Source organism: Eubalaena glacialis, chromosome 8, assembly GCF_028564815.1.
Source record: "Eubalaena glacialis isolate mEubGla1 chromosome 8, mEubGla1.1.hap2.+ XY, whole genome shotgun sequence".
Classification (NCBI taxonomy): domain Eukaryota; kingdom Metazoa; phylum Chordata; class Mammalia; order Artiodactyla; family Balaenidae; genus Eubalaena; species Eubalaena glacialis.
Genome location: NC_083723.1, coordinates 47,571,192 through 47,583,702, shown reverse-complemented (window position 1 = coordinate 47,583,702; position 12,511 = coordinate 47,571,192). Strand labels below are relative to the sequence as shown.

Sequence of the window (12,511 nt, the reverse complement as noted above, 5' to 3'; positions counted from 1 at the left end):
CTGCTTGCTGTATGCCAGAAAGTAGGCTAGATGACTTTCGTGTTTTCTCATGTATTATTCACTCTCACAGGAGGTATAGTAGGGAGAGATCAAAGGATCATATTCGTGATGATGTTTGTATGCAGATTCTTTTCAGGGGAGGACAGTGTCCTGGAACTGTTTCTTCTATGTATCTGTGGAGCACAGACGTCTTCTTTTCATTAGTTAGTAACTGCTCCTGAAATCATGCTTGTTTCCTCTCTATCCAAGTCATTATTGAACTTACCTAGAAAAAGTGAATAACTTTTGGATGTATCTTTACTGGTATATCCCATTGTTTTCCATGTTTGTGCCCTATGAACTAATTAGTATGTTCTCGTTTTTCAGTGTGTTCTGAGCACTCATTGTGGAATATTCAGAATGATTAGGAGATAGGCCTTTGCCATTATGAAACTTAGTATATGGTTCAAGAGATAAAAATTGTGTGGAAAAATAATTTGAAGAGGAATAAAAATACCAACTTATGTACTACAGATGTGAATGCTATTGAGTTACAAAAAGAAACAAAAGATTTTTGTGGGCTGTAAAGGAAGTATTCATTTAAGAAGGGAAAATTTAAGCCTAGAAGGAATTTTTTTAAGTAATGGATGGGTGGAGTTCCCAACAACAGAAAGGAGTTCAACTAATGGAAAGAAAGACTAAGACCAGAATAAGACCTGGAAGTGTGAAATAAGGGGAGAGTTCAGGGGCCAAGAGCAGCGGCAGTTGTGAGGAGGAAAGTTTGATTCTAGTACTGTATAGGTTCCCCCCACCACCTGCCGTTAAAAGTAAAACATTTTCTTGGGCTGCCATCATAACTTAGAATGTTTATTAAATATTCACAAGACTGAAACAAATGCATTCTTTATGCTCATAGATTTTATTCAAATATAGAATGAAAAAGAATTTACAAATAAAATAGAAATAAATATATGCATCATTTAAATGTTTATTTAATGTGATGACTTTTTTTCGCTGAAGTAAGGTATCTCCATGAACATATTTTGGAATACAGACTACCACATATGTGTGTGTATGTGTGTGTGTAAAACATCTATCCACAGCACCTTGTGCCATATGATGATGCAATCCCCCCACACGTTGTTCAAGTGACTTCAAAACTTTTTATGTACATTAGTACGTAGGGATGTTGTTTGGTTTTCATATGGCTGGAATGTATCATTAACATATTAAGTTTACCTCTGTTCTCAGCAGCTGGAAACTATTCAAGCTTTAAAAATGGTTCAGAATAAACACAAACACTCACAATGAGGTTGATCTTCCACACGATCCCAAATAGAGTTTATTAATTTATATTGATTATCATGAAAATAAACACATTAAGAAATCCTTCTAGAAAATTCATTCATCTCCAGAAGTGTACCTCTTCCACCAACCCTAGTGAGAAACACCACATTAAGCTGCTTTGGGATAGACAATCAGAAAGGCAGAATCTGGTTCATGGAGCAATTCTCACCTGCTCAGAGGAGCAGGAATAGAGTCTGAATAGAGGAGGAATAGAGTCTGAATAAGTTCTCAATCAGGAGCATGACAAAAGAGAGTGGACTTTGAAGAGTAAAATAGTACCCATATGTTGACATAAAGGGGAAAGATACCAGGTAAAAAAAAACTTATTACAGGACTGTTGTTACGTATTTGCAGGTAATGTTGCAGGCTCGGGTGTACAAAGGTTAACAGGTGAAATGATGGTATTAAGGGAAGGAGGATACTTTGACATTGGGTGTGAAGGAGGCCTGAAGAAATGACATTTAGTTCAGCCTTTCGGGATGAGAAGGAGCCAGCCGTATGGGAGTCCCTCTAGGTCCTGAAACAGAATCAAGTTGGGCATGAAAGCAGGAACAGAAAGAAGAAGGATTTGGGGGAGACTGCCATGAGATAAGGTCAAAGAAACAGTCATGCAATATGTAGCAAAAAATAGTGAAATGGAATGGATGGATTTTTTTTTTTTTTTTTGGTAAGGAGAGAGAGTATAGGTATCCCAGCTCTCTCAACACAGGTCCTTGTAGGTACATTGATCATTATGATCTGGGAAACATAAGAACCCCTGAACTAATAATGTGAGAAATGGCATTTGTTGGCATCACAAAAGAAATTAAATTTGACAAATCTTCATTTCACTCAAACTTTGAGTGCTATGCTGAACTGGAGAAAGCTCTCTCAGTTTGCTCTTAACAATACTGATGTAAATTGACCTCAAAGTCATTGATATGAAGTGATCTCAATATAAATAAGTTCAGGACACACACACACACACACACACCCCTGATGTAATTACTTACCTCTTTCTCATATATTTATATTATATTTATATATATTATAACAATATAATATAATATAAAAGAAATATATGTATTAAAATATGAATGTATAAATAAAATATTAACATAATTTATATACATTTATATAATATATAGTTAATATACTCATATAATAGGTATATAATATATATAATTATATATATGATTTTTAGGATTTCATTATATGATAACAAAAATGAAAAAATTCTAGATAGTGGAAAGGGTTACAGGTTGGCGTTCTTTTGTCCTGGATAATACTTCAGTGCCATTGATTTTCTTGTTCTTGCAGGTGAAGACAGATGACAGAATGGTTAAGATGGACCTCGGTTTACTCTTCCTAAGGGTACGCAAAGTGGATGCCGGGACCTATTTTTGCCAGACAGTAGAACATAGTTTTGTCCATACAATCCGTAAAATCACCCTGGAGGTTGTGGAAGAGGAGAGAGTGGAGGAAATGTTTAACAAAGACTACGAAGAGGACGGGCCTCACAAGATGCCTTGTCCTGCTCAGAGCAGCACCCCATATGGAACAAAACCCTGGTACAAGGAATTCTTGCAGCTGATTGGTTATAGCAACTTCCAGAGAGTAGAAGAATACTGTGAAAAGGTATGGTGCACAGATAAAAAGAGAAGAAAGCTTAAAATGTCCCCTTCCAAGTGGAAGTATGCCAACCCCCAGGAAAAGAAGCTCCGTCCCAGAGCCGAGCACTATCGCCTGCCTCGGCACGTGCTGGACTCCTGATGGGGCGAAACCATCTACTGGCTTCCGAAGAATTTATATTTAGAAACTAAAAAAAAAAAAAAGAGAGAGAAAGAGAAACCATCCACCTTCTTTGCATTACTTTAAAAGAGATTTCTGTAATACAGAAAGGACTATAAAGGTGTTATGATAAATTATCCTATATACTCATTTGACTGGTTGAACCTTACATAAAATCAACTAATTTTTTAAAAACAATGTATTGCTCGATGATTTCACATTATATTTATCAAAAGGTGACCATAGCTGTAGCTTTGAGTACTTGGCTGCTTTTCCATGGCAATTATTATTTTACCCTGGGAAGACTTAAGATTATTGCAATATTGCTGAAAAATTAGAGATTTTCATAATCATGGCAAAAATAAATGTTTTATTCCTTCTGAATTTTGCCTTTCCACCACGATGTAAAATATATAGAATATCAGATACTTTAACATTCTCATGTGAACCATCTGTAGTCTTTAAGAATTATTGTGTTAGTGTTGTCTATAAGCCATGAGCTTTATGAAGCAGGTATGTCATAATTATCGTAAACCGTGAAGGAAAAATTGTGGTCACCTTGAGGCTTGTGCTTTTCATAAAACATTCATTAAACCACATTCACAATAGTTCTGTTTCAGGATGAAAACACATTCTTTCAATTTCACTCCAGTGCAGAAAGAAGAAAGTTAAGGTAACTTCTCAGAAAAACAGCAAAATGTGTCAGAACAGCTGCAGTGACAGACTCTAACTGAAAACATTTTTGCTGCCCTCTTGTGGTAGAAAAGGTATATTCTCCTATCTTTTTTTTAATTCTATGGATTGTCCAGTAAAGATCTGAAACCAGTTTCTCAGTAACTATATCTAGCTCATTTTCAGAAAAAAAAACTAACTGAAGTAAAAGTGTGTTAATGCTTATATCATGTTTTAAAGTGTAGATAATATGTTTATTATTACCTCACAAGCCCAAAATGAAGATACTACGGCACTGAAGCTCTATTAAAACTTAAATTTTATGCCTTCTAAATAATCTTCCATGAAATCTAAAAGATATTCCAGAAACATGTTTTATTATTTAAAAAAAAGTAAAGCATTCTGCTCTCAGATATCAAAATTTCCTTTCAGTTTTATATTAACAAATAGGAAAATTGTTTCATGAGGTTCACTTACCTACTGAGATGTTTAGAGCACCTTAACTTTTTTCTTATAAATCTTATCAGAAGTTTTTATTTTTGAGAATGCTTATTTCCTGAAGTTTTTTCTTCTGGTTTATTTAGCCATTAACTTTCTAAAATATGAAATTTTGAGAGTTTTCATTTAACTAAAGACTAAAAGCAAGTGAATTACACATGAAAACAATTATGAATATTTAAATGTTAATTTTGAATAACATTAATTTCAGTTTTCAAAATTAGCTTATAAGCTATACAATTATGAAAGTTAAAGTGTTGATAACTTGTGATGGTTTGCAGTTTCATTCAAACATTAAGAAATTTAAGAAAGTTTGGAAAGTTCATTCAATAAGCTGCCAAGCTCCAAAAGTACTAAAGGAAACAAATATATCGGAAATTAACATTCTCTGAAAAATGCAGTTGTTATTTACCTAGAAATCCACTGGAGGTCATTGCTGCCCACCAATATTAACCGAAAACTGTATGTGTTTCAATAGAAGCCTGCCCAACGTGGAGAAATAGACCCATAACCACAAATCACAGGGTCCTTAGCAAAGTTTATGTCTGAAGTACCCAAAGTGAACAGATAAGGCAAAGCATAATTGAAAATATTCTTCCATTAACACAAGAGAAGGGAAAGTAGGATTTTCTCCTGTATTCAAAATTTTAAAAAAATAAGGCAGTTGTGGTATAAGTAGTTATCGCTTTAAATAACACACACAAGCAGTTAATAATAATGATAGCAGTGACGTCAGTTGTGAACTAAAATATTTGGTAACTGAAGAGAGAAGACTAAGGAAAATAACTTTTCTATGACGTAAGTCTTAAGAATAAATGGTCCTACAAGCTGTTCAACTAAAATGAGATGACTATTTTAACAAGAAAAAGAAAGAAGCTTTTTAAAATGCTAACTTGAAAGAAGCCTGATAAGAAAATTTTGAGGACACAAGTTCACAGTTTAGGGAGAGCACTAAGTTTCATACACACTTTTTTTTCTGTTTTCTCAGTTTCTGTCTCTCTCTCTGTCTCTCTCCTGCCTGCTCCTCCCTCCTCTTTTCTCCTCCCATACGTGAGTGCAGGTACACAATCACACACACACACACATCATGACATACTTTAAGATAAATCTCCATTGCCCTCTCAAAAGACAAACCAACAACCTATGCTGTCCTGTCCTTCTTGAAAATCTGAAACATACCACAAAAACATATTCGCAATCTTTTGTTCTGTCTGGCATTAGAAATCAAATTTAGAATCTCCTTTGAGACATGCCCAACTTGGAAAATCACAAGTGAATTGATCCTTTTTATCCCCTGTTTCTTGAACCTGTGAATAGAATGAGTTTGGCATAGGACAATGTGCATCTCTGTTTTCAGTCTTGTGTCATCCATTGAGCTAGAGATGGAGATTTGTGAGCTAGAAGGATTACAACTTGAATGGATCTTACTTTATGATTTGTGAGGTCTCTTCCACATCTAGCCCTCTACATTGCTAATGTTTTCTTCTGTGGTTATTACTGAATATTTCAGTGCAAAGCTATCAACTTGGAGAAACAGGAATTAAAAATAGTAATAAACACTAATAAGAGCTCTAGCAAAAAGGGAACAGAAAGTCTTTGCCTGCTTATTAGTAAGTGGCAATTCCATATATATTTTAGAGTTTTTTCCTTCCTAAAGTTAGTTAAATACTTAGGATGTTTTTAATCAAGTGTTTAATATTTGCTCTAGGGTGTAGGGTTTTGTAAATCTTCATAGTTATTATGAACGTTTGTAAAATTTGTAAATTACAGTAAATCATTTTGAGTGTTAGTGGTAAGCATGAAACAAACACAGCAGCTGTTGTCCTTGAAATGAATTGTCTTCAGCCTGACTGATATATTAAAAATATCACTTAACATTGTATAGGTATTTGAGATCCCAGGAGAAAGTGCCACAGTCATGATACCAGTAAGGAGTTGCTGTTATTTTTCTTAGAGCAAAGTATCACGTTGAGGTACTTCTTCAAAAGCAGTGCTCATTTTTCAGGCCAACAACTGTTGCATTTGAATCAGATATAAATAATAGATTTTCCAGAAACACTTTCGATTGTAGTATGTTATGTAAGCTGGTACGTTTATTTTATTTTTCTTGGGAAGATAGCATTATCTTTTTGGCTTTCATTATAAACTCAGTGTGTTCTGTTTGTGTCTAAATGGCTTAGTTACAAGCTGGAGGACTGTATTGGGGTATTTTTGTCTGTATGGCTTCCTTTTATTTGCTTGCCTGTGTCCATCACAGCATGTGCCATATTGTTTCTTCTCACTGATGATAAGCCATGAGACTTATTACCATCTGGTGGCAAGCTACAAAGACCATTGACAACGGGTCTCTTTGACTATTGCATGAATCCGCCACTGTACACTGCAGAATTTGTACCATTATGTATAATTTCTATTTAGTTCAACTTAGAGGATAAAGAAATAAATATTTGTAAACCCTTGAGTGCTGTCCGAGGAGTGTTTTCTCACTTTTTGGCAGTTGAACCCAAGTTTCATAATATGTCAAGCTGAACGTAAACATACAATGTTAGACAAGCACTAATTTTTAAGAAGTTAGAAAAGAATTCAGTTCTCTTTCATTTCAAATGTATAAGTCAACTTTCTTAAGATGGAGAGTTCATTCATCTCAATACCTTGCAGCAGTTGGATTTGTTTATGTCACATCATGTTTCTAGGACCAGCATCCAGAAATCCCTTTCAAAGCTGCATCATCCAGGTAAGAGATATGGAAAATGAATGCCTTTAAAATGGTAACTAATAGGATGTTTACGATTTTTACAAGCCTCCACTGATATCTAAATTGCTGTTTTCTCTGCTATTTTTTATAAGAACTTGGGGAGGTCATTTAAATGAGATTTAGTGTTAAATGACTCCTTCTTTGGGGAGTTTTGTTTTCAAGGTCAATTTTATTGTATTGGTAAGTAATTAGTTCCATTGTTTTAAAGGAAGATTTTGGCAGCAGCCTAGGACATGTTTCTGGCAGCTTTGTGATATGACAGTGCCATTACTGCTTATACATGTTTCACACTTGCATTTATTTATAATATAGGACCTACTTTTAGTGTAGTATTTGATGAACCCGTTGAAACTGCTTTTTAGATCCATACCCAGTCATTAGTCAAGGAAAAGTAGAGAAACATTTGTGGGGATTAGAAATCTCTTACCTATTATTCAAAGGGAACAAAAGTAGGCACCCCTTTTTATTCAGAACTGTGTGCCAGGCAGTGGATGGTTGCTTAATAATGCCATTAAGTTATGTAGATAAATAAAAATTGAATTATATTTGTTCTCAGACGATGTTTTCATTGGAAAAATTCCAAATCTTCATTTTACTTTATGCACTGAGACACTCAACAAGAGTATAGCTTTTAAATCTTTTTTTCAAGTGTTTTGAGTGTTGTGAAAAGTACTTCTAATTATGAATCTTGGGACTTCTGGTCAGGATGGCATTGAAAAGCCACGCTTTGATTCAGAGGAGCTGCAGTGATGTAGCAATGATAGATGGTACATAAAAAGAAAAAATAATTTAACAAAAAAGAAAGAGACAAGTCACGGCAAGAAGGTAGTCATCTGCAAGACAGGAAGAGGGCTCTCACCAGGACTGAAGTGGCCAGTCCCTTGATCTTGGACTTCCCAGCCACCAGCACTGTGAGAAATAAAATTAATTGTCTGATGTGCAAGTTACCCAGTCTATGGTGTTTTTTTTTACAGCACCCTGAGCAGACTAATACACAATGAAAGCACAGAGGAAGGCAGAGAGATTAAGGAATAAACAGAAACATGCAAAATGAGCCTACAAACAAATATGCCAAGACATTTCACAATATCTGAAGTTAAGTGAAAAGTGATATCTGGAAAAAGTGATGAGAAGTGGCCTCTCAACCATGACTGTCGGCTTAGAGCAATCAGGTTAGGGCATTCAGAAAGAGTTTCCATATTGTAGGAGGTTTCTTCTTTGTGGCTCAGAATAGGTTTGGGGGGAAGGGAAAGACAAAATTATAAGCTCAATATTCAAGCAGAAAAACAAAAAGAGCTAGTGACAAGCAGGATGATCCCTTGGAGATTATTCCATAAATTTAATCTATTTTGAAGGAATGATTGAAGAGTTTCTTAATTTTACATGTTTTTTGTTTTTTGTTTTTTTTAAGCAGCTTAAAACAACTCAAATTTATCATCTTGTGATTTCCATAAATCAGAAGTCCAGGCCCAATGTGTTTCAGTTGGATTCTCTGCATAGGATCTCAAAAGACCAAAATCAATGCATCAGCTGCCTGGGCTCTGGTGAAGAATCCACTTTCAAGTTCGTTCAGATAATTGGGACAATTCTGTTCCTTGTGGTTCCAGGACTGAGATCCCATCCCTGCTCCATATTCAATGCCAGCAATGGGCTGTTGAGTCCTTCTGAAGCTTAGACTCTCTCTGACTTCCTCTCACGCTGCACTTCTCTGTCTCCAGTTGGAGAAATGTTACTGCTTTAAGGGTTTGTGTGATTAGACTGGGCCCCCCCACATAATCCAGGCTAATCTCCTTATTTTAAAGTTTGTAACCTTAGTTACATTGCTAAAGTCCCCTTTGCTGTGTAACAACATATTTTCAGATTCTGAGGATTAGGGTATGGGCATATTTCAAGGACCATGTACATCCCCTGGCCCCCAAAGCTTCACATTCCTCCCAAATGCAATATACCTCTACCCCCATCTCAAGGTCCCCTAATGCCTTATCCTTCAGCTCAGAAGTCCTCAATCTTCTCATCTGCTTCTAAGTCAGGTATGAATAAGGCTCTTGATATACCATCAAATACCCTTCGGGGGTACAGTTCCTATCTATCTGTGGCCCTGTGAAACTAAAGGAACAAGTTATGTGCTTCCAACATATAATGATGGGTCAGGCATAGGGTAATAGTTTAAGGATATTCTGGATCAAACAAGGAGAAAATGGTAGATAAAAATGGAGTCCCCAATCCAAAGCAGTTTGAAAATTCAGCTCGGCAACTTCCGTGAGGTTTCAAGGCCTGGAAATATTCTTCTGTGCCTCTTGGCTTTCTCTCTGAATATCTGTCTTACCCTGTGTGCTCTCTATCCCATTCTCTGGACTCCCTTTTTAAAATACCAAAATCAAAGATACAGCTCTTTCTAAAAAACACTGATATGAAGTATACAGATAATTATCTCAGCTTTCAATTTTGTAAAATTGAAATTTTTTTCCTGTTAACATCAGGATGATGTGTAATTGACAGCTGACATTGAGTTATGCTGACTATAACATTCTACCAGTTTAATAAATGAAAATGCTAAGTTCAAAGTTGTCTTTCCTCAAAGGCTTATGGAAAAGTGAAGTAGTCGTTCTATCAGGTATGTAGATGTATCTCACTGTGGGGTTTTTATTATGTTTCCTCAGTGACTAATGATGTGCTTATTTGTGCTTATTTGTTATTCATATATGTTCTTTGAGGACATGACTATTCCAATTATTTGCCCATTTTTATTGAGTTGTTTGCCTTTTCATTATTAAGTTGTAAGAGTTCTTTATATTGTTTAGATATAAGACCTTCGTCAGGTATACATGGTTTTTCTTAAGTCCTATTTATTGACATTTCAAGTTTAGGAAATTTTTGCCAAACACAAGGTCACTAAGATTTTTTGCCAATATTTTCTTTCAGAAGTTTATGGCTTTACTGTCACATTTAGATCTATAATCCATTTGAAGTTAGTTTGTGTGCACTGCAAAGTATGTGTCAAGATTTATTTTTTTACATGTGTTTGTTCAGCTATTCCAGTACCATTTGTTGAAAAAACAATTCCCCCATTGAACTGTCTTTGTACTTTTTTTTTTAAATTGAAGTGTAGTTGATTTACAATATTGTGTTAGTTTCAGGTGTACAGAGTAGTAATTCAATATTTTTGCAGATTATATTCCATTATAGATTACTACAAGATAATGGGTATAATTCCCTGAGCTATACAGTAAATCCTTATTGTTTATCTATTTTGTATGTAGTAGTTTGTATCTGTTAAACCCATACCCCCAGTTGGCTCCTCCCCACTTCCTTCTCCCCTTTGGTAACCACAAGTTTGTTTTCTATGTCTGTGAGTCTATTTCTGCTTTGTATATACATGTTTTTTTTTTTAAGAGTCCACGTGTAAGTGATATCATAATATTGTCTTTCTCTGTCTGACTTATTTCACTAAGCATAATATTCTCTGGGCCCATCCACATTGCTGCAGATGGCAGTATTTCATTTTTCTTATGACTGCGTAATATTCCATTGTATAAATACCACATCTTAATCCAGTGGTCTGTTGATGGGCACTTGGGTTGCTTACATGTCTTGGCTATTATAAATAGTACTGCTATGAACATTGGGGGTGCATGTATCTTTTCGAATTAGTGTTTTCATTTTTTCCGGGTATATACCCAGGAGTGGAATTGCTGGATCATATGGTAGCTGTATTTCTAGTTTTTTAAGGTACCTCCATACTGTTTTCCATAGTGATTGCACCAATTTACAAACCCAACAGCAAACGAGGGTTCCCTTTTCTCTACAACCTCTCCAACATTTGTTATTTGCAGACTTTTTGTTGATAACCATTCTGACTGGTGTGAGGTGATACTTCATTGGGGTTTTGATTTGCATTTCTCTAATAATTAGTCACGTTGCGCATCTTTTCATGGTCTTTGCACCTTTTGATGAAGGTGATCAGCTATAAAATTTTTAGTTTGGCTGAACCAGGCTAACCTATCAGACTTAACGGTTTACCCCTGTCCCAAAATGTGTAACATTCCATATATATGAAAGTCCTTTAAGTCCTAAAAATTCTATCAAATAAAGAATGTCTTTGATTTATCAAGCCATCTTCTTTAAAATGCCAATAACTCTTGTAGAACTGAGTAGACTAGATAGAATTCACATCAGCAGTATCAGTTAGCTCAACCAGCCATATGGAGTCATCTGAACTGTTAGAATGACATTTTTGATGGAATGGGGGTGGGGGAAGGAAGTGAACGGAGGAAAGAAGGGAGCTATTTGGCTTTTTAGAATGGAACGCTTTAAGGAAAAGTTCCGGCCTTGGTTGAGAGATTAGAGTAACAGAGGAGGAATGTGCCCCCAGGGGTAAGAAAATGAAAATAGGAGATAAAATGACTTTTTATACAATTTTCCCTGTATTCGTGTTGTTCTTTATTCAGGAAAAGGTATAAACTTTAAAAATGCTTTCTACAGCCCCCTTCAAGTTTGTTGTCCACTATCATCCACAGTTCCTGAGTTCTCAGGTGCCGGTGCTTCTTTCTCCTCCTTTCTGCACTATGTGGCCTTAAATCTCAGAAAGCAGAGCTCAGGCTAGTTAATACTCAGGTGAGGTCTTTCAGGGACATATCGGTTAAAAAGATTCTTGTGGCTTTCAAAGTAATTCAATAGCTGTTTACAACATTATTTCCTTAGGGATGGTACATTTTTGAATTATCAAAATGCAACTTGCCAAAAAATGCAACTTGTATACCTTTGGGCAGGGTTTTCTATGTTACATCATCATAAAAAGTCATCTAATTCCTCAAAGATGTAATTATATGCAAAATAATCTTAGTGCTAATATATTTTTTGAAACACCATCTTCTAAAATTCTAAGTGTATATTTGGTTATCATGTTCTTTATTAACCAGACTATTATAATATGTAGAATAATATGTCAAATATAAACTAGTTCCTAAAATGTGTGCATAAATGGGCATTTACTGTAACACTTCTACTCTCTCAGGAGTGATATTGCAGATATATTCTTGGTAGCAATCTGAAAATTAGCTTGGAGTTTATTTTTAAATGTGAGAATGTCTCATTTCTGCAACAAATTAATTCCGTTTAGTGAGGACACACATTGAAACACTGAATTTATTTATTCTGGTTTGTCATGTCTATATGTAGCCTAGCAGTCAAAGCTTTTCTAAACAGGAGATTTTAAAACTGTATTCATTTTACCACATTTTATGATATAGCACAAAAAAATACTATAGAATGTTTTCAGAGGATTCATAAATGAAAGACAGGCACTTTCCTGAGGAGATCAGTAATCAGTATTTTATGTGCTACATTGGTCTGTTCATCATCTACTATGTTTGAGGCATGTGGTTGATATTGTATTTGGTACAGTGCAAAGCTCTCTCTGCATTATGTTAAAAATGATCCCTGCACCAAGGGACTAGCCTAATTCAGGTGTTTAATACCAATCCCCTTCCC

At 35.3% G+C, this 12,511-nt stretch overlaps 1 protein-coding gene across 1 annotated transcript in view; it reads left to right on the top strand.

Annotated features, from left to right (window-relative positions):
• The window catches only part of SEMA3E (semaphorin 3E), a 260,670-nt gene extending 257,175 nt beyond the window's left edge, over positions 1-3,495 (top strand). Inside the window, exon 17 of the mRNA XM_061197660.1 lies at positions 2,626-3,495. Within this exon, the coding sequence (XP_061053643.1) occupies positions 2,626-3,078 (453 nt within the window). The 3' untranslated portion in view covers positions 3,079-3,495. The remainder of the gene's footprint in view (positions 1-2,625) is intronic.
• Positions 3,496-12,511: the final 9,016 nt, after the last annotated feature.